Below are 22,055 nucleotides of genomic sequence, written 5' to 3'. Positions count from 1 at the left end.
CATTCTTCTCCTCCTCCTAATCATCATACAGCGACGCTAATAGCAGCAATTTCCCTTCATTTTATGAGAATGACATAATGCACAACACCCAAATTACCATGATAATATCTTAAAGACATAACTGTAGTCAAAACAAACATGTCTATTATGTTTTCCTCTCATCAGAGACAAAATGAATATGGCTTTTTTACTAAAGACAGTATCAAAGATTTGCAAAAAAAAAAACTGAATTAACCTTGATTATGTCCTTTACTGAGATAAGATCTGCCTCTGACTGCAAAATGAGCATCTCTGAGTTGGCTTGTCTTGGTAACATTACAGATTACACTCATGGTTAAGTGGGTTTTAGCTCTGGGAGAGTTTTTGATGTTCCCAAAGCTGATTGAATGGTCTTGAATCAACTTTATTTCCTTTGGAGTAATGAGATCTGCCATTAAATTCATGATTGCCTTGGACCACTTAATGAACACTGTGGATACCGACAAGGGTCTCACAAAGCTGGAGACCACAAAACCAAGGATTCAATCTGTAGTGTGATCAGCAGTGACAACTCAAGAGATGCTCATCTGACATTTAATTAAATGGAATATGTGAGCTTTCAAAAGGATTTTTTTTCAAAGGAGCCTGAATATGCTTTTCCTAATTTTCTGTCAGATATATAATGTTACAGTGTCAGATGTTCAAATTAAATGTGGCCAAATACAGATGTAAATGTAAAAGTATTCCCTGTGAGCAAAAACCTCGTTTTTCCTATATTTGAGACAAGCTGACATCAGCTCATGGCTGCAGGCTGCAGAGATGCCGAGATACGGAAGACCTGGAAACGCTGACCAATCAGAGCAGACTGGGTTCAAGACACAGGCACTGAAACGGAGCCTTCTCAAAATGAGGATGAATACAGGTGTTCAAGCTAGAGTTGTACCGATACTGATACCAGTATCGGAAATGCCTCCAATACTGCCTAAAATGCGGTATCGGGTATTGGCGAGTACAGCCTATGACCAATCCGATACCACGTAATGCCTCACGTCATTACGTAGGCAAACGAAACGGAAACGGAGCGGAGTTTAAAAAGCATTCTACTGTAGCCTTTAAAATGTCTTTTTTACCAAATTGTGTGGCTGCACTTTAACCTGTGTCTTGATCTGTGTCAACACTGGATAATAATAATTTATAAAAAGTTTTATGGCATTCATTCTACTATTATGTATTTATTTCTTAATATTTTACATAGAGTTTTAGGAGTTGAGACATACAACAATTCATATCCCATGCATTTTTATTTTACGCGCTGGTATCAGATCGGTGCTCGGTATCGGCAGATACCTAAGGTTCAGGGATCGGAATCGGAATCGGGAAGGAAAAAGTGGTATCGGTACATCTCTAGTTCAAGCACAGACAGTATAAGGAAAATAAAGTGTTTTTGAACATTAAAGCATGTAAACATATTCAAGTAGAAACCGAGAATACAAGCATGAACCTGAACATGAGCATAAAAGGTCCCCTTTAAGTTAAAGAAACTGTCAGCACATGTTTACAAACCTCTGTTTAACTCTGAAGCTAGCTGTTAGCAAATAGTCTTAAGCCTCTTTTACACATGCACTGCAAACCTGAGTATTATCTAGACATTACCCAGAGGAGCTGTATGTCAGAACCAAATGTCTGAATTGGTTGGATCGGATATTAAATGGACTTTATCCTGTCAGCTCCCTTGTACAACGTCTGCATTGTCCGATTGAGCCCATGTGTAAATAGAGCAGGTAATTGTCTCAAGAATCCAAAGCCAGCGAGCTGGCAAGTTGATGATGTTTCTATCATGCGGTTCACGCAAAAACGGAAGAAAACAAACATCCAACAGTGAAGAAGAAGGTTCATTTATACAAAGAATGCAACGCAAATGTCTAACTGGAGAGATAAAGAGATCCAGGAACTTCTGAAGGCAGGGGCCAAAATCGCCCTACAAATTCAAGAACGGCAAGAGACTGTTGTTTATGAGCAAATTACAAACAGGCTACATGGCCGCAGTGTAATCCGCATCATGTCCTGCCTCCTGCGCGCTCTACCCACCTGAACCAAATGGAGTATTTCCAGTGCAAACACTTCTGACTCAGACAGTCTCCTGTTGTGTGCTACATGTATGAAAGGGAAACTGAAAGTTCATACAAGAAAACAACTGCAGACGGCTGTTATGGTAATAGCTCTCCTGTAATGTCAGTTATAAAGTCGAAATAATCTGTTAACACCTTGGCCCTTCAGAAAGAATAGAAAAACACACACACACAGGTCTGGTGTGATCTCTGTTTTGGGAAACAGCTTATTAAAAGGAACGTGGGGGTGGCTGCATTCTAGATTGCGTAATAACAAATTTTCCTCAGTAGTGCATGGCTACAGATCCCTGGCAACATGTGCCTGAAGCCGACTCAGCTCCTTAACTACATCCACAACACAACGGTACCAAAGCCCTTCTTCAGGAACAGGCATCATCAGAGGCTACCAGAAATGAAGTGAGTCGCAACTGAGTCTACAGTCAAGTTATTATGAAGAAAAGAACCTTTGAAATGCAATACAGTCCAATATAGACAAAGATAAATGTAGAATACAGACCACTGTTGGGATTTGCGTGTGAGAGATTTCTGACCAGAAGAGACCTTAGTAATACAGACAGACCAGTATATCTGATACAATAAATTCCTCAGATGTATCCTACTCACTTCCTGGGTACAATATGGGACTTATCTTAACTTATCCTGTTTTGGTAGACATTCATAGCAACCCATTGTACGTCTAATATAAGCAGTCTTTTGCCATCCAGAGGCCAGGTGGCCAGGTCACAGAGGTTTAGATCAAAAGTCTTCCATGAAAGAAATTCACACAATTTGCAGTTCAAAGTGAGGTTTCACAGCACCTCATCTTCGAGGCAATACAGAGACCTTCTTGTGATTTGTTTTTAGTTTAGACAGTCACGCGTTGTATTTTCTGATGCACCTTTAGTCGGTTGCACACTGGTTTGCCAAGTGGGCCAAATTTGGAGGCAAAATATTTTCCACCTAATGCAAAATATAGCAGGCTGACGCCAACACAGTATTGTCTGTACGGTGAATAACAAAGCAGGAGTTGTAGGGAAGCATGTTACCAATCTGAAGACTTGACCACACACAAACATTTCACCTTTCCGCCTGGACATACACATCACTGAACAGCAAATCTGTGGTGTTTTGTGTTCTATACATTGTGTGGGGTGCCCAGAGGGAAATACATGTAAAGTAAAAGTCATAATGCCAGATCAGACAGGCTTTGGGAATGCACTGCGCCTTGATTCACACTCCTCAACTGTTGTACTAATCGGGTCTTAACAGCCGACTCCATGTTGTACCAGAATCTGAGGAATGTAGGCCAATTCAGAAGCCAGTCTTTGAACACAACAAACTCAAGAGTTTGACCTGGACAATATCTAAATCACCAAAAGTCAATCATGTTTTCAGTCATTACTATTTTACATTCAAAATGACGACCCAGGTTTTTCATAAACGTGATTTATTACACATCACATGTGGAATTTCTATAATCAGCATAATGTACTCTACTATGTCGCTATATTCAACATAAGCATCCTATATTAATGCTACATTGAGAAATTTAACACCATTAACTTTAAATAGCATCAACTTTATATTACTGCTAAGGATTTCCTAGAGCAGAGACCCTTTTTCGGTCATTGTGTAAACTGATGACCCTTTACTTAATGACATATTTTATGGATATTTCATATACTTAATGCACAATAACAGTACAACCCAACTGACACAATGTACAATTAACCCAAATAGTGAACGCAATAACTACAGGAAGTTGTGTAACAAGGAGCGATTTGAGATGATTATTTCTTGAAAATATTGCATCAGAAATTAGTTTTCCTGATTTTTTTTTAGGAACTTTTTATATGATTCTTTGACTGTAATATGTATTATTTTAATTTGTAACAATCATACATATTTTACAGGATTCTTTTTTTGAAAAATTCAATGTTTTTGTTTCCCTGATGCTAAGCTATTGCTCTATTAGCTTGTTGTTTGTTATAACTATGTAGTTTTCTAATGCTGGACAGGGCTGTTTAGCAGAGAGTGATGGCTCTATGAAGGTAGCTTGTGTTCAGGTCTTCACCGTGCCCTTATCCTCTTAAGGATTATTTTAAAATATTCTTTTAAGTTCTTTTACATACATTAAAAAAACAGAAGGCCTTGTGACCCCCCGTGAAGCTTTAGCGACCTGCAGCGATGGGCAGGACCCCCATCTAGCTTGACAACACATATCAAAATAAACATTCCATCACCTTAAATATTCGTCAAAATGATGTTATTGTGGGGTGCGGCAGCAGCTCTTAGAAGGGAACATTTTGAAAACTCTCCGTGTTGTGCACTGAAGGACACTCTGACATCCTGAGCTATGTTTTCATAAAAAACAAACCGAGAAGACAAACAATAAGCAAACATGTTATGAATAGATAATGTCAGTCTGGTTGGTTGTTTTTCATTTGAAGTGAGGCAAATAAGTCTGGAATCCTGGAAACCCCACAAAGCTGCACGTACTACTATTGTTATATAACTGTTCAGTCAAACGATTGAACATATGTATTGTGGAGGGGTTGCTCGTAGTAACACTAAGATTATCACCTTATTAACACCCAAGTTCTACAGAGTGTTTTAGCATTTTGTTTCTGTTTTTCCGACACACAAACTGCACACACAAACATCAATAAACCCACTAGATGCTACCTGTCCCACATCACACAGCACACAGGTATAGTTAGTGACTAGCTGGTGAACATACCTAAGTAAAAAGAGTTTTGGAAGGAAAGTTAATACCGACTATATCGTCAGGTGGCTGGAAAAAAAATACTCCAAATGAATTCAAATGTCACTACATGTCTGCTGGATGTATGAAACTGACTTGACAAAATAGGAAACTGTTTGCTAACAAGACTGCCAACAACAACATTAGCATTTGCTGTTAGCCCAACCGTAACGAAATGACAATAAGACTTTAAGGCCTCAATCAGACGGAGCGTGTTTTGCAGGTTGTTGAGCCTTTTTTAAAATTGTTGACAGGCATCTGTCCTTAACTTAACCACTACTTTGCTGTGAAGTAAACTCACAAATCTGCATAAAAAACTGACAGGCTGAGGGCACTTGGGGACTTGACAGAGGGAAACAGAGATTCCCTCAGAGAGCGAAGAAATCACATGGAGTATCCCCATCTGGTCCAGGAGCTTCTCCTTGGTGATGGTCAGTTGAAGGCTTATTTTAGGACGAGTTGGAGACAGTTTGATAATGTGCTGTCAATTATTGGGCCTAATTAGGGTCTGTAAAATATAAGAAACTATTTGAGGCTAGAATTTGTTCAGATATGTCTTGCAACTTCCCTAGGGCGATGATAAAAGTGAGTGAATGTTGGCTTAACACAAACCACGTGCGCTACCACTCGTCATTGCCACTACAGCAGGCCACGCTCTTAATTCATCTGATTAGACAATGGGAATGCTCTGAGCTGATGTTTCTTTAACTCGAGGCGTTCAGGTTGGTCCTGCAAAAACATAAGGCGCATACAGCGAGAAAACGCAAGGTGCTCAGCAACGCAAAAACAGCGAGCAAGATGCCTCACTCTCATTAAAAACTTACAAAAAAACGCCCCAGACTGCTACATACTCTGTCTGATCTGGGTTTAACTGTGATGGATCACCTACTGTACTTCCAGAAAGGTTTCAAGTCTGTGCAAAACTATGCTTTGGGGGGAAAAAAACTGCTGGCAGTAATATAACGTATTCATCATTTGTAGTATAATGGGCTAAAACATGCAAAACAACAGGTGGTCCTTTAAATTGAAAGTCAAGAGTACAATAGAGGAAAAGTAACCATGCAACAGGTTTCTACAACAGTAGTTTTTGCCTTCGCTCTTAAAGTGCTACCAAAGAAGCTGCATTAGCACATATGAGGACTCACTTATGATAAATGATACACAGGTGCTAATTAAAAAGAAGAAAACGCTCATTCATAAACTATGTCGTCAGGGTTAAGTCTCAAAAGGCAGCACAGGTGACTGGACAAATCAGCAGGGAACACGACAGCATTCATATGAAAATAAGATGTTATTCTTTTTAAATTGACAGCATGTGTTCATGTGTTGTAATAGGTACATTTATATCTAAATTACATCCCATACAAGAAAATAAATCTACCACTAATGCCATCTCCTGTAACACAAAGTACAGTGAAATGCAGACAACCTTTAATTCGAGGTAATTAGTTCTGATAAAGTGAGCGGCTGGCAGGAGAAGTCCTGCTGAGTTCAAAGGGGTGTCCCTCATCAGGAAACATTAAGTGTTCTTACCAACATGATGCCATTTAATCCCAACACTCCTTGCAGCATTAGCACCAAGGGTTACCAGGTAAACACACACAATTTCTGGACATTTGCTATGATACGCTCCGCACAAACACTCAGGGAGAATAATGGCATTTTGAGCAAGCCACAAAACTGCTGTCAGTGTTTCAGCAGGGCCGACGGAGGAAAAAGAGTTTCACTTTAAGACAAAGTACTGAGCAGAGAGACCGTGAAGGCTGTTGAATCTGAATTAAGCATAGATTGGCCTATATTGCAGCGATCGGGGGAACTAGTTCAAGACGTGCCAGGCCTCATGTAGGCTCTTTTACACTGGGGACCATACTCTCAAACAGGGAAGCATATATATCCGGGGCTGTGAGATACTAGATGAACAGATAACTTAAACAGACAATTTTGGTCATTTAACTTCAGGATATTCATCGACAGGTTTTCAGAACTTTAATTTGTAGCTTAAAAAGGATAAAAAGGACAAAGGCAACATAACTCTACATCAGTTTAGACACAGAGTTTGCAACAGGATTTCAACAGGTATCAGAAACTAAAACTGTAATGCATTTTAAGACCTTTTAAAGATCATTTTAACCTAATTTAAGACTGATTTTTGGACACTTCATCTTTTATTATTCAAGCATTGCAAGTAATATAACGGTTAGTATATATGAGGTAGGTTTTATGTAGAAACATGATTATTAGAGTGAGTTAGATTCATTTACGTTTTGCCAACAGGTAAGTGCAACTGTTAAGTTAAGACAGTATTAGGTTCAGTGGTAGGTTTAAAGATTTGTAACATCAGAAATGTGGACTTCCATGTAGAAAAACTTGACTCATTTTGACAAAAAGAAATTAAAAGATGAATAAATGAAATTAGAACAAATGTTAAGGCCATTTAAAGACTTTTAAGGCCTAATATTCATAAAATTGAATTTAAGACTTGCAGACACCCGGTTCAAGCTAGTGATGAGAATAACTGAGTTTGTGTCTGTTGTTACCAAAACAAGAAGACAACTGGGTGAAAAGGTTTCCCTTGCCTTTGTTGGGTCAAGTCCCAGTCCCTCTCTGGACTCCCATATTCAAGTTAGACAAGTGGCCTGCCTTCCCCAGGGGCAGAAACCACACATAACCTGCTTCTGAGCTCGCCAAACATCCATACAGTAGATCTCTTCCTCCTCTCACAAGGCTGGTTACACTGCATGTGAGCTAGTGAGTGAATAACTTTCACTTTCAGGAATATCACACATAACTCAAAGTCAGACGGGCAGCTTAAATTCCTGTTTCTGACTCAACTGCTTGGTTTGGTCCCAAATGGCACACACTGACCCACTCATTAAGCAGTAAACCTGCAGCTTGACAAGCAGCCCCTGGATGACAGTAATTGTTGCAATCGCAGACGGAGAGTAATTAATGAAGGGGTCAGAAGTTTCCAGAGGGGTGTCTGCCTGAATTAAAAAGCTCCCGCATGAATCTGAACCTAACCCCTAACCCAGGGCCTGGGTTCAGCTGGGTGAAACATCTGCATGTGCGCTAGAGGTGCGACAATTAGTTTATTAATCGATTATGGCTCATTTATACTCCCTTTATGTACAAAAAAACATAAAACATGCGATTTCAAGACATCACCTTGGCTCTGGGAAATTACACAGGGCAGGTTCCACTACTTTCTGATATTTAATTGAGTTGAAAATGTCTTCTACAAATCCACACCTGCAAACAAAAACCACGTCGCCTGAAAGTTAGGATCCAGTGCTGCAACACAGCCTCTAATATAAGCGTGTTGTGGGTGTTCTTTCGTTTTTGTAACAGACTTTAGACGACTATGCAGCTCCGCAAGCGGCATCAAATTAATTAACAATGACTTACAATACAAAGCACTTTGAACTGAGTGTGCGCTGCTAACAGAGCCAGATTGACGGGAAACTTTGGCCCCGCAGCCCTCCCTACAACAGTTGCTTATGACTTCCATGAGAGGCTGAAGGCGAATTCCCTCTGGCGCAGGGCCAGCCACAGAAACAGTCTGCCTCAGCCACTACACACCAGGACTGGACCTATATGATGTGCTAAACGTCAGCAACATAAATGTGAACATGCTGCGTTTTGACTTTTAGTGGGAGGGAACAAACAGAATTCACAAAATAAAAACTAACTTGAGTGAACAGATACACCTGAGCCCAATATAAGTGTTTGTTGATTTTAACTTGATGACCGTGTTACACTTTCTATGGGTTTTAAATGAACATTATTATGCTGATTTACAATTCAGGCTATTATTCAACAAGTGTCAGGCTGGCATTAGAGCCACATTACTTGGACAAAACTGATACAATGCAAATAATAACTAAAGGTTTTGATATCACTGTATAACAATATGCTGTATATCAGGTACAGGTTAACACCTTGATTGCATCATACACAACAGAGCCCCACTGTCCAAGTTCACTGCAGGATTTTCCTGTAAAGTAATGTATAGACTCATACAGGTAACCCCTCTGCAGCGACTCTGCGCTCTGCCTGTATTTTCTTTCTTTCTTCTTATTTTCTGAGTTTGGGATGTTTATGAGTGTGTATCCCCACGGCACTAAGGTGAGGATGTGGCTTTATTAAAAGGTAACGACCAGGTGCCAGACCATAAGAAGTAGGCATCCAAGAGACATAGTGCCAAAATACAAAAATACGGCAAAATGAAAATGAATCTGAGGTTGGTTTTTACTTTCATCTTCAGCATGTGTATAAACAGTAACTGACCTCCCTGCAGAGTATAGCTTAAAGGATTTCAAACAGAAGTGTGCACAAAGCTGGAAGAGTGACAACATTATTCTTATTTAGATGTGTAACACATGTCTAAATTAGAATTAACCTCATCCTGTGCCTAGACCCAACAGCAGTAAACACGTCAGGAACATACTGGAGCTAGCAAGAGGAGATAAGACCTGATGCACCAGGGCACATGATGAGAAGAGTAGGAGCACACACACACACACTGCAAACCACAACAACCTGATGCAAGCTGAGGAGTGTCTCTGAAAAACTGTGAATGAAGCTCATTCCATAGCCGTGTGGCAGCACTATAAACCTACCACTGAGGCTATAAGGCTACTTTCGAATAACATCCCATGCTATGTTACTTGCTGAACTTGGTTTAATAGTTAATTTAGTTTTAGCTTAGCATTGTTAACTTAGACAACAGGACCATGTATCATGGAAGCTCTTTTAAAGGGACAGTTCACCTTAAAATCAAAAATATATTTTTTTCTTTTTACCTGTAGCGCTGTTTATCAATCTAGATTGTTGTTTACCTTCTCTCGGGTATAATGGAGCCATAGATGGCACTCAGCTTGTGGTGCTCAAAGCGCCAAAAAAATAAATTTGAAAAACTCAGCAGCAATGTCTCTTGCAAGAAATCATTACCTGGTTACTCAAAATAATCCACCGACCTTGTTGTGGGCATTTTTCGTGTAGGAACTATTTTCTTACTACTTAACTACACCTGGCAACCGTATCACCGCTAAGAAGGAAGCGTGCATCTTCTACTAGCTCACCTCGCACCAATGAGGTAGCTAATGTTACAGCTCAGTAGAGGAGGGCACCATTTATGTTTCTCACGCTGTCACGAGCATGAGCTTCTCGTGAGTAGCACACCTACTCCTGCACAGTGGGTGAAGGTCAGCAGAAAGAAAATAGTTCCTACATGAAACTGCTCACAACAAGGTCTGTGGATAATGATGAATAACCAGATCACGATTTGTTGAAAGAGACATTGCTGTTGAGAAGTATTTTTTGGGGCACTTTGAGCACCACAAGCTGAGTGCCATCTAGTTGCATTATATTGGAGTAAAGGCAGACATTTCTATGGCCGATACCTCCAACAAACTCACACCAAAAAAATCTAGAATGATAAACAGCACTACAGGTAAGAGGAAAAATGTGTATTTCTGATTTTGAGGTGAACTGTCCCTTTAAGAGTTAAACTTCAGTTTAGGCATTTCATCATGATATACTTCTGTTTTAAAATGATACCAGAATCTGATTGTGTTCAAATCAAATGACAAAGATGTAGTAATCTGTAATTAGTCACTGACTGTGCATCAGCACAGCAAATTTTGCATCCACAGTCAGAGATCTCACTGCATCCAGTCACTTGTTTAAAGAGCTGAAAACAAATGTATTTGTATGTGTCATTAAATTTAACATAATGTTGCATTCAGTGACTTTTGATTTTAGCTGCTGGCTGTCAGCTGATTCTTCTATACATCTGTTTTTTATACCTAATGTAGTGCTTACACATAAGATGTTCACAGTCCACATGGACTAATAGAATAATTAAGGTGGCGGATACTGCAAGGGTTATATTTGCTGATAAGATAATTGTTAAAAATGCAGCAGAATATGGCACACAATGTTTCCTGCCGCTAGTGCATGTCAGTAAATAGTCAACTGTGATGAAAACAAACAAACCCCCCTAACTAGTATATTATGCAATGCTAATTTGGCATGGAGAACTTCACCTAATTTCTGGTAATGGAGCTGAATGATTTGCTCTGTTTTCCTCCCAATCCTCTTAAAGCAAAGTGAATATTCTAATGAGCACGCAATGCATCAATCATGCTTTCCCCCACATGTTAAGTATTGATAAATCAGTTGCTGAACAGGTGTATCACTGGGTGACTCCTATAGCTGCGTATGTCGGCGTAAAGAAAGAACACACTAGTCTCAAATCCACACAGTGCCAGGAATAACTTAGTCAGAGGCAACAACAGAGAGGGGGGTGGCTATGCAAAACATCAGGTAAACTGTGGGTGAGGTAAACATCTTTCTCAAACTCCATGTGCATACACACACACACACACACACACACAACACATGGGGGGCTCGAGGGTGTTAGAGGCTGTTATTCATTATCCACACGACTGCATTCCAGGGCTGGACAAAAGGAGTTATCGCCACCATCATTCAGAGGCAAGCACACGAAAGGTAGAGAGGGATTTAAGCAGGTTCTCAAACAAGATGCCCCCACCTGATAACCTTAGCACTGCCGTTGCACCATTCCCACATGTCCTAATGCATTCACAAATCAGAGAGGGAGAGAGGAAGGGGAAAGAGTAAGAAAAAGTGAATGAGAGGGCAAGGTAATAGGAGGAAAGCAGGAGGAGAGAGAAAGAGAGAGAAACCGTGTGAACATTAACACTGAATGGAAGCGATGGAGAGAGATAAGGACACCTCCGCCTCCCCTTTACAGGAAGTGGCCAGCGAGGCTGTGGCAAGTGCACCTCACTACTGGTGTGGCTGCTTCAGTGCTCTGCTAGGCAAAACAACCCTTTCTTGATTTCTTGTGGAGTCTTTAAGGAGACACAAATTGTCCTCCCCCGTTTATTCCTGAAGATCAGGTTTTAAACTTGTAGGCAATGGCATAGATTTCGTTTCAACATTGGAGAGGGACATATGAAACGGGGGAGGTTGGAAGTCCTTTCCTAGGAAATTTGGAGCATCAAACACTTAAATTTATGTTTTCTGGTGAATTTCTACACACCGGTTTGTGCCTTTCTTACATCAATTTAAGGCAGAAATGTATTTAATTTAATCAAAATAAAAGTCCTCTGCTACTTTATGTTTTAATTGTGGGGGATAAATGCACATGCTCTAAATATTGAGAGGTCGGTGGCCCCTGCACCCCCCTCTGAAATCTAGCCTGTGCATTTAGGATTCACTTACACACCTTGACCTTTTAATGAATAGAGCAGCACATGCATTCAATAAAGGACAAAGTGTGTAATTCACCTTTCCCTCATCCAGTGGTGGGGAGGGTGGACAGGTGAAAGGCCAACCACCTTGAGTAGTGACCTTTGACACTTAAGGGTCAAGAGAGGTTAAACTGAAAGAGAGCAGGCTCGCTGATACCTTTATCTAGTGGGATAGCATGAATTAAAGTGATACATGAGAAACAAAGTGCACTCTATCTAGTTGTCTCACCTTTTTTAAACTCCTCCAGCATTGCATCCAACTTGGTATCATTGAACACAAAATGTAACGGGTGGCTGTAAAACTTTGTGATGGTTTTGAGAGGGGTGCAATCATCTGGGTCCACAAACGCCAGGTCCTTGACAAAGAGCAGATCCACTATGTTGGACCTCTCGCCCTCGAAGACTGGGATGCGCGTATAGCCGCTCTTCATGATCTCGGACATGGTGTTAAAGTCGAGGGTGCCATCCCCGGGGATCATGAAGCAATCTCTCAGCGGCGTCATGACGTCCTCCACGGTCTTAGTCCTGAGCTCCAGCGCGCCCTGGATGATGTTGAGCTCCTCCTTCACCAGGTCGTTGTAGGGGTCCGTGACGCGCAGCATCTCCAGAAGCTTCTCCCGGTTGTACACGGTTCCTATCTCCTGTCCCAGGAGGTAGTCTAGCAGCTTGCTCACCGGGTAGGACGCAGGGAAGGTGAGCAGCATGAAGAACTTGGTGAGGAATATGGTGTTGGCCCCGACAGCGAGGCCGTGTCTGGAGCAGATGGCCTGGGGCACGATTTCCCCAAAAATGACTATTCCAATGGTGGACATGACCACTGCTATCAACCCCGACCCGGCGATATCATCCAGCAGGATGGTCAGCGTGGTGTTCACCAGCACGTTCCCGAGCAGAAGCGAGCAAAGCAAGTAATTCCCTTGACTCCTGACCGGCTCTATTTTTTTGGCGTAATTCTTCTCCTTCTCCGTGCCGCAGTTCTGGACTATCTGGAGCTCCATGGGGTCCAGAGCCATGAGCCCCAGGTTCAACCCGCTGAACATGCCCGACAGGCACAGCAACATGGAGATGAAGATGACCTGGAGCCAGAAAGGCAGCAGAAACTTTTTCTCCTCCACCACTATCACTTTGGTGTCATCCCCATCGTGGTAGATCCAGGTGTTCTCCGTCCACGGGTCGTGCATCCCGGCCACGGCCGGTGTCGCGGTGGCGATGCAAAGGTAATACGCTTTACTCCTCTCCGTCTTCCGCAGGGGTTTGACCTCAATTTCAACTATTCCGGACGTCTTTCGATTCAGGATGATGTTGGGCAATATAATTATATCCGAAGTCCTAATACCGCAGGGATGCAAGCCGGACGAGTCCTCTTGGCTCTGGTTATCCCCCGAGGAACTGTCAAGGCTCCCTACCGTCCTGCTCCGCTCATGTTCCGTGAAAGCAATTTTGGACCAGGTCTCGTTGTTGATGTTCTGCCCGTACACCCTTAATTTCACCCGAGACCGCTCACTCACCCGCAGGTAGCCCTTATCCATGAAGGAAATGTCGTCCGTGTCCTCCAGTCGGAGCCCTATGATGACGGTCTCCTCGGACCCTTCCTTGCCACTTGTCGGGGTGACACAACAGCCAGTGACAGTTAAGAAAATCATCGCCAAAGCTCGGACCCGGTTAAGTGACGCCATTTTTGCAGCGGTGGGTGCCTGGGATAACGGCTCTGCCATATTGATAACCGTTGGCAACCGACCGCCTGAATGAAAAGGGCTTTTAAAAATCAGAGCCAGTCGGAGTCCGCCTTCATCTCCGCCGAGGGTTGCCGTGACTTGTGCATCGGGACCTGCTCGTTCCCACTACGTGTCCGACACTGATGACTCGCGAGCGCAGGCTTACGGGCCAACTCGTGCCTCCCCTGATGTCCCCGAGACAGGCGACGGTGGCGACCAATCAGGAGGGGCCGTTGGCCGGGGGGCGGGGCGTCCGCAGCCTCCTTGGCGAATCAAATTCCAAAACAAGTGCACCTCATGTTAAGAGACAGACAGGACTCTGCTCGTGACTTTTTTAACATACATCCTACTACATGAGACTCAATGTACATGATTTAAGTGCATTTAATTTAAATTGACATATAAATAAAGATGGACACAGTAGCACGAGCTCCTGCACAGTGTAATGCAATGCCATACAACTGAAATACTGTCACATTTAAATTGAGACTGTCAGAGGTGTTTATTCAACTTCATGGTAATCTGTGAGGCACTGTGTGTTTAATTGGCATTGCATTGCACATTGATGCTAAACCACTACTCCTTCACTAGTGTTTCTCACACTTTTGGAGACGCAAACCCTTAAAATGAAGTGTTATCTCCTTATCACCTTCTATCACAGGTTTGGCATTAATGTGGATGTGAGTTATAGGTCTAATTCAGTTTAACCAAATAATAATTTCTCTTCTAATATTTTATTTGAAGGATTTTAAGAGAAGCAGAGAGGGAAAAGGATTCTGTGTTTCACCAGAAAAAGCACAATTACAGAAATGTAAAAAAAAAAGTCGCAAAATAATATATATTTCCCCTTTATCCTTCTTTTATGCCTTTTAGGACTCCATGGGGTGTTGCGACACCCAGATTGGGAACTGCTGCCTACAGTATATAGTTTCAGAGTGGGTGTGTATTCGTCAGTGACCAGTGATAAAGGCCTGTTTCAGCAGACTTGGCTTCTTGATTTAAAGGCACCTCATGCAATGCAGGTGTGCATAACCCACCATATGATATGTGCAAAAATGAACATATAACATTCATCTGATTGGCAGTATTTATTGTCTTATAACAGAAATAACACATAATAATTAACAGAACTTTGCAAAGCTCACACTGATGCATAACCTGGTAATATACTGCTAAAACAAATCAATTAAATTCGAGGTATTACAAGAGAAGTACAGTCATTTGTAAAGGCAAAGGTGGGAAAGTCCTGATAAAGGTGTGGATGGCACAGTTTAGAAATTCAAATGTCTAAGACCATAGACAAGAGGCACCAATACCGTTCAAGATTATGTACATGTTTTGAATTTGTTAGTGTTCTGATTTTGCCTTAATACAAACCAAAAGTCATTTTATTTCAGCAATATTATTATTTGAATAAATTAAATTCATGTATTCAGTCTTTTCTCGTCCCCATGTTGAGGCGATAAACAGGCAAGTGTGCACAGAGCATCAATAACAGATGTTCATGCAGCAGTAATTAATTTCGATTGCTGACATCTCATTCAAATGTTAATAAGATGCAACATAATGACACTGCATAGGGCATAATTAAGTGAGTGCTGTCATACTGTGAACTGCTGTTACACAGTATGATGCTGGGCCTTTATTTGTCAGTGCTCTTCCCACCATCACTTGCAGCAGGTAGCAGACCGTGTGCTGCAGCATCCCCCTGTGGCTGAACCTGGACCTTGTTTCTCCAGCTGAGGGGCCAGCTCGAAAGGATCCACAATGCCTGGCTGTTGCAACACATCAACAAGGTAGAAATCAGCGGGATTTCACAACGTACATCCAGTTCTATTTAAAAATGACATACATAATAACTGTGTTTCATCCAAGACCATTGGTAGGAATGTAGAGAATTTTGAATAGTGAACTCTCTTTTTCTGATTATCTAGCATTAAACACCAATTAATGTGCTGAACATTTTATGTAATAGCAGTATAAAAAGTTGTTAGATGCAGTGTTTACTCCTGGTATCAGTGTCTCTTTTATCAAACACGGGTTGTTCATTTACAGCAGGTTTTTCACAGTAGCTGTGCTTTCAACAACAAGACCAAAGGCTTTTTACTACTATTATCGTCCGAAGGTTAAACCCAGGGACAAATTTAGATAAATCACTGGGATTTTCAGTTTCCGTCTTTGCTTCACGAAAACAAAATGGAGATCCCTCAACAGCAGAACAACATGAGTAACTAAAGGATTAGTGTAGTCTTTGAAAAACATATAGTGGTGTTTGTAGATGTCTTTGTGCACAGAATGACCATGAGAGCCGATAAGATGGCATTCCATTAGCTGAGAAGAGAACATTCCTTCCTGTTCAAGGTTCCCCAGCATGACTCCACAGTCTGGTTATGACTCCAAGACAGCTGCTTGACCTTGTGCAAGAGGATGTGTGCGTATGTATGTTTGAATGGGTATGTGAGTGTGTGTGTGTAAGGACTTGCAGCATGCGCCCTGGTGCACACATGCGTGTGTGACTATGCGCAGTTTAGACAGTGGGACTCTCTGGGTGTGTCACACACTTGAAACTGATAGGCCGAACACACTGACCTCTAGTGCTCAGAAAGAAAAAAAAGACACATGAAGACGTTTCCACATTCAGGAATTCAATTGTGACACTGACCTTAGGTTTGACTCCACAAGACTCACTTGGGCCTCCCGGTGGCTGGATAGTGAAGTCCTCCCTAAATCTGGAGTGGGTCAGGATGGAAGCCAACTCTCTATCGACCTCCACTACTTCATTGACCTGTGAAATACACCCACATCTGACATCATCTGCATACAGTGCATGAGCCGAAAACACTGAGCTGTTCTTTCACTGCAGGATGTACAGACCTTGAATGTGTACTGACAGTCAAACTGGAAGGTGTCCTCTACTCCTGTCACACTCCCGTTATATATGACCTGACAGGGCTTGGTGTTGCCTTTGGGGACCTTAAACAGGCGGTATGTGACGGAGACAAACTTGAAGTCACCTGTATTGCCAGAACAGATAAGAGGGAATGAATAAATGCATCAGTCAACCTAACCAATAATCTACCGAATAATTAACAACTGATCTGCAAGTTGCACAAACACGATAAGAAGTTAGTGGTAACAGTTTAGTAGAACCCAATTTAATGAATTTTAAACATTAACCAGAGCTGTGCAGCATTAAACAAAGCTCCAGCTTTATTTATCTAAATTCTGAAAACTTGAAACTATCTAAAACAAGATAATAATTATTTATTAAACATGATTTAAGCATCACTCGCACTAAAAAAAAAAAATCACAAAATCAAATCTATTTAAAATGAACAGAAGGGTTAATAAAATCACATATTTTTGCATATGGTGCTGCCACTATGTAACAAACAATGGAAATGTTGGAGTTGGTCCTAGTTAATGTGATTTTTAAGAACTGCAAATGTGGGCTCCAGGTAAATCTTTGAAACCAAACAGACAAAATGGTGGCATTTACGATTTCAAAAGTTTTTCTGTAGTGTCCAAATTCAGTTTGAGTGACAAAAATCTGGAGCCTATCCCAGCTGACCTTGGGCGAGAGACGGGGTACACCCTGGACAGTTCCACAGACTATCACAGGGCTGACACATAGAGACAGACAACCATTCATGCTCACATTCACACCTGCGGTCAGCTTAGAGTCACCAATTAACCTGCATGTCTTTGGACTGTGGGAGTAAGCCGGAGTACGCTGACTTGGGAAAGCATGCACGCTCTGCACAGAGGGGACCCCCCCCCACCCCCACGTTTCAGCCAGGAACTGTCTTGCTGTGAGGCGACAATGCTAACCACTGGACCACCATGTCTCCCCTACATCAAAATATCCATTTTCAAACTCCCACACAACTCATGCAGATCTTAGTCTCATTTATCCAGTCATCTCCTCGGTTCTTCCCAAACACAAGCATTTTGCCAAAACTGAACTATTTAAAATTGAACTGAAAATGAAACTTATCTAAGCCCTCTTCAAAGCCAGACTCCTATACTACATTTTTTTTTTAGCAAAAATGCATGTGTGTTTAGGAAGTACTGAGCATACGACTGGAAAAATAAGACTTGGATTATACTGCACGAGTTGTGAGATAGTTTGTCAATGGATGTTTTGATGTAGTTTTGCTGTCCTACAGACCCATGGTCCATCCACACAGGTGTTTTCACTTAATAAGGCTATTAGACCTCTCTGTAGGCGTGAGCACACTATGTTTGATTGACATCTGCCTCACTCTCCTGTAGAGTTTATTGCACCTATCAGGGCAATAAACTCAAGTGGTTAATGAACTTTGGTTACCTCATATAATTCTTTGCTCTCTTCAACCTAAGCAGAAGTCTAATTAGCAAGAATAAGTGGAAACACCTGTAAGGCCTTTAAAGAAATATGTTTTTGGATCAATCTTGGCTGAAACTAAACAGAAGTACATAAGTAAAAGAGTTTAAAATTAAGTTCAGTCTTAAAATACATTGTATTAGTGGCACGCCATTTATGTAATTTTAGTTTAGAAATTAATGCTCATTACTGCGACCCACTCTGCAATAAAAAAATAACTAAACAGTATCAAACCCAGAGCGTCCTGCAGCTCTTTGTTGTCGACAGTGATGATGTTGGCTGTAACCAGCCGTGGTGTGCTGAAGCCCACTTCTTCAGCCAACTGCAGCAGATCCTTCCACCAGAGCGCTCCACCAAGACACTCTCCTGCCAAGATAAATTACACAGTGATAATCTGGCATGTGTCTGTGAGTTTATGGCAGTAGGATATTAATTTGACGCACCCCACAGGACTTTGTGATTTTTAATTTCCTCTGTTAGTCTTCCACTGCTGTAGACGTCACTGAAGTACAGCTCACCACCATCCTAAAGATCAAATACTATATCAAACATCAATATGTAGTCAATTGTTTTGCCTTCTGCTGCAGCATTCTCTTCATGTTTTGTGCGATTTGACTATAAAGTGAGGCCAAAGCTCAAGTCGAAAGCAGTGTACCTTGAGCACACTGTAGGCTTCAGCCAGTACTCGCTTCTTGTCTGGAGAGAGATTCACCACACAGTTGGAACTGTGGCAGAAAAACAAATAACATTTCAACACAATTTCTCTAGAATGACACAGCATTTACAAAACAAATGAAATGAGAGTGACAAGAAAGACTTCTTACATGATGATATCAAATGAGCTCTTTTCCAGACCCGCTTCTGTTAGGGCCTCTATGTAGCCCTGGACAAAACTGACATTGGGTTTTTTGTAGCCGAACTCTTTCATGTGATAGTCAATATATGTCCTGGCCAGTGCAAGCTAGGAGAGAGCACACTGTTGCATTTCAAGCTGAATTTGTAATGAGTCTTAAGCAGCACTTAGCCTGACTACTAGCCTTCACTAACAGTCCAATGGGAGCAATTTTTACTTTTCCGTATTGATAGTTCACTGTGCATTGCACTGTAATAGTGATGTACAGTACCTGGTCCTCAGTCATGTCAACGCCAGTGACATGGCCCTTCTCTCCCACCAGCTGACTCAGCATGTAGCAGTCTCTCCCACTCCCACTGCCCAGGTCCAGTATCCTGCAGCCTTCCAAGCACTCTGGCACCACCAGACCACAGCCATAGTACCTGAGGGAGAAGGACGTCCACTGTGAGCATCTGTGGATCAGTGTAAATACATCTGAAGCAACAACTGAGAGTGTGACAGCAGCCCAGTGACCTGGCGGTGACCTCAGGGTGCACTTTCTTCAGAGCCTGGCGGATGAAGGCAGGGATGGGCTGGGCTGGAGCCACACAGGCATTGCTCTTCAGGTCTGCGGAGCTCTTCAGCCTCTTGCCATAGTAATCCTGTTTGAGCGCAGGACAGAAAGCTATAGTTGCTCCTCATCATACAACAGCTTGTTATCAGTTAGCACATGGCGGGTAGGTAAGTACAGTAAACAGTGCAGTAATGACTGGATGGATTTCCGGTGGACTCGTAACCCATAGTAACACTTCAAAGCTGTACTTTGGTCAATGAATTAACCTTGAGACTGAAGTATCACTGAAGAACTGTAACGTTACTTAACTACAAACTATCAATATTTAAAATGCTAATGTTTTAGCTAACATTAGCTAGGCTAGCTAAAGTGACATAACAGTATCGTAAGTGATGCCCGTTAACGTTACATTACCTTTACGTCCACGTGAATGCTGCTGTCAACGAAGCCTTTTGCACACGACCTTAAAAAAGAAGTTACTGTAAGTTAGCTAAAGTTACATTTAGTTAGCTACATGCTAACAGCTAACTGTCACTGGTTGCCAGCTAAAGCACATTAAGATTTCTAACTTTATTCCACAGGTTTACAGTGACACGTTTTTATTTATTTAGCTCGTCATTAATGTGTCGTTGCTATAAAACAACTGTCACAGTATCCAGTTAAACGTTACAGGTAAGGGTTACTCTATTCATAGCTACTCACTCCAATGCTACATAAAAATACGGTGAGATAAATAAGATACGAGACATGTTTTGAGGGTGCCCTCACCTGTTTTCTTCAGCCATTGTCCAGAGAGCTGAGAAAGTCCACTGTTTGAAGAGAGAGCTTTCAGAAGTTGTTTGCTCTCTGCACAAAGTGAACATTACAGTGTTCACTGCACTTCCTGCTAAACAGCACACCCTGTCATTCACTGCCTGGAATCACAAGAATATGATAGATAGATTGATAGATTGATAGACTAAGGGGCTGTTATTTACTTACGGGGGGGGGGGGGTTTTGGGGTGTGACTTCATTTTGTTGTGGTTTGTTTTATTTTTTATCCCTATCCAAAGCTACAAATATTTTTCTTGAACCTCCCAAGTAACTGGCAGGAATGCATGTTAAAAGCTACGAGGTGAGGACAAAATCCTGAAGCTGGAAAAAAAACTGTACAAATTGGTTTAATTTTGAAAACTATTAATCTTTTGAATAAAATTCAAAATGAGATGTTATTTTTATTTATTTAATTATTTTTTTGGACGAAAGTTCATCACACATGATGTGTCCAAGAAAATCAAATGATAATTTCTGTTTTTACAATTTACTGCCATGATAAATGGTGTCATTTTGGCAAATGTAAAATCATTTTTATTTTACCACTGATTTTTCTTTGAAAAACAGTGGTAAAATAAATACAAGATACAACCATTTAAATGTGTATGCCCCTCCCCTAAGCCAAAATAAAAATTAGAGTCCCTCCCTAGTGCTTAAAAAATTATTTGACCTGCCTCCTGCTTTTTGCACCACCCTCATAGGTAACAGTCCCTAAATACTGAGAGGTACAAGTGGGGGAGAACGGGTCGGTTGGGACAGGGAGGCCAGTTGGGATTGTGCCTTTTTAGCAAGGGGCAACTTTGCCTATGCAATTCATCATGCTCAAACTCATTCACCCTCTTGACTTTCAACCTCAAAGTGGAGACCTTCTGACTATTCCTCACATTATTCCAGTTTTGAGATCTACAGCATATAAGTAATGTTTTGGTCCTTGTTATTTTTTTCTTCTACCATACTTACTTAATATACTTTGTTTTTATTTGTGCCATGTGAAAAAAAATGTTGGAAAGCTGATCTTCTGGCCTATCAGCTAATGCTAATGTTGCTGTCTGAATTTTTGTTAGAAGCTAGCACAGTAGCCCAAAGGGCCCTTAATTATGCATAACTTTAAGCCTCAATAACATGTAAACGGTTGAGTTATATAAATAGTCACCCCCGAACAGTTGTCATAAATGTTCAAGTAACCTGTAAGTCATGTAAGGTTATTTCGTGTCCCATATAACCCCACTCTCCCCTACAGCTTTCCACAAACGACAGAAACTCAGTCAGTCAGTCTTGACAGCTTGAATTTAAAAGGGCATGTTTATTAAACATACATCCATCTTGGTTGTTGTAATAAATTGCTTATGATCAAAACATTCAAAGAATATGTGCAAAACCACCTTACACACACTGGTGAGGAAAGAAAACATGTCTTTGGCAAGATGCCCCTGATCGTTAATAAAGATCTACTGTGTTGTTAGTCAAACGTACCCTTCCAAAGAAATTAAATCTTTTCTTAACAGAAAAATAATACCCATTATGAGAGAAAAAAGTCTGTCCATAACAATAAAGCTAATGATTTCATAAAAATTATGAAAGCAACTATTTGGTTCACAAACATGTTACAGAATATTATACACAT

The 22,055-nt window shown here is 41.3% G+C and overlaps 2 protein-coding genes across 2 annotated transcripts in view; both read right to left on the bottom strand.

Moving 5' to 3' along the window:
• Positions 1 to 13,986, bottom strand: part of cnnm2b (cyclin and CBS domain divalent metal cation transport mediator 2b) — a 59,364-nt gene extending 45,378 nt beyond the window's left edge. The window contains exon 1 of the mRNA XM_050045418.1: positions 12,361 to 13,986. Within this exon, the coding sequence (XP_049901375.1) occupies positions 12,361 to 13,846 (1,486 nt within the window). The 5' untranslated portion in view covers positions 13,847 to 13,986. The remainder of the gene's footprint in view (positions 1 to 12,360) is intronic.
• Positions 13,987 to 14,919: 933 nt separating this feature from the next.
• as3mt (arsenite methyltransferase) lies at positions 14,920 to 20,520 on the bottom strand. The gene is made up of 11 exons (XM_050045298.1): positions 20,387 to 20,520; positions 20,033 to 20,081; positions 19,579 to 19,706; positions 19,337 to 19,487; positions 19,037 to 19,173; positions 18,868 to 18,937; positions 18,656 to 18,737; positions 18,447 to 18,578; positions 16,721 to 16,860; positions 16,509 to 16,631; positions 14,920 to 15,621 (listed from the first exon to the last, which is right to left on the bottom strand). Exons 1-11 carry the CDS (start codon positions 20,479 to 20,481, stop codon positions 15,514 to 15,516), a joined length of 1,215 nt encoding a protein of 404 aa, XP_049901255.1. The 5' UTR covers positions 20,482 to 20,520; the 3' UTR covers positions 14,920 to 15,513.
• Positions 20,521 to 22,055: the final 1,535 nt, after the last annotated feature.

Source organism: Epinephelus moara, chromosome 5, assembly GCF_006386435.1.
Source record: "Epinephelus moara isolate mb chromosome 5, YSFRI_EMoa_1.0, whole genome shotgun sequence".
Classification (NCBI taxonomy): Eukaryota; Metazoa; Chordata; class Actinopteri; order Perciformes; family Serranidae; genus Epinephelus; species Epinephelus moara.
The sequence above is the reverse complement of the archived record's forward strand: the minus strand, read 5'-3'. Positions and strand labels throughout refer to the sequence as shown.

Coding starts and splice junctions, on each gene's coding strand:
- as3mt (XM_050045298.1), bottom strand. CDS start 20,481: ATGTTCACTTTGTGCAGAGAGCAAACAACTTCTGAAAGCTCTCTCTTC. Junction 18,938..19,036: donor AGCTCATTTGATATCATCAT/GTAAGAAGTCTT, acceptor TTTCTGCCACAG/TTCCAACTGTGTGGTGAATC. Junction 15,622..16,508: donor CTTGTGGAGTCAAACCTAAG/GTCAGTGTCACA, acceptor GTGTTGCAACAG/CCAGGCATTGTGGATCCTTT.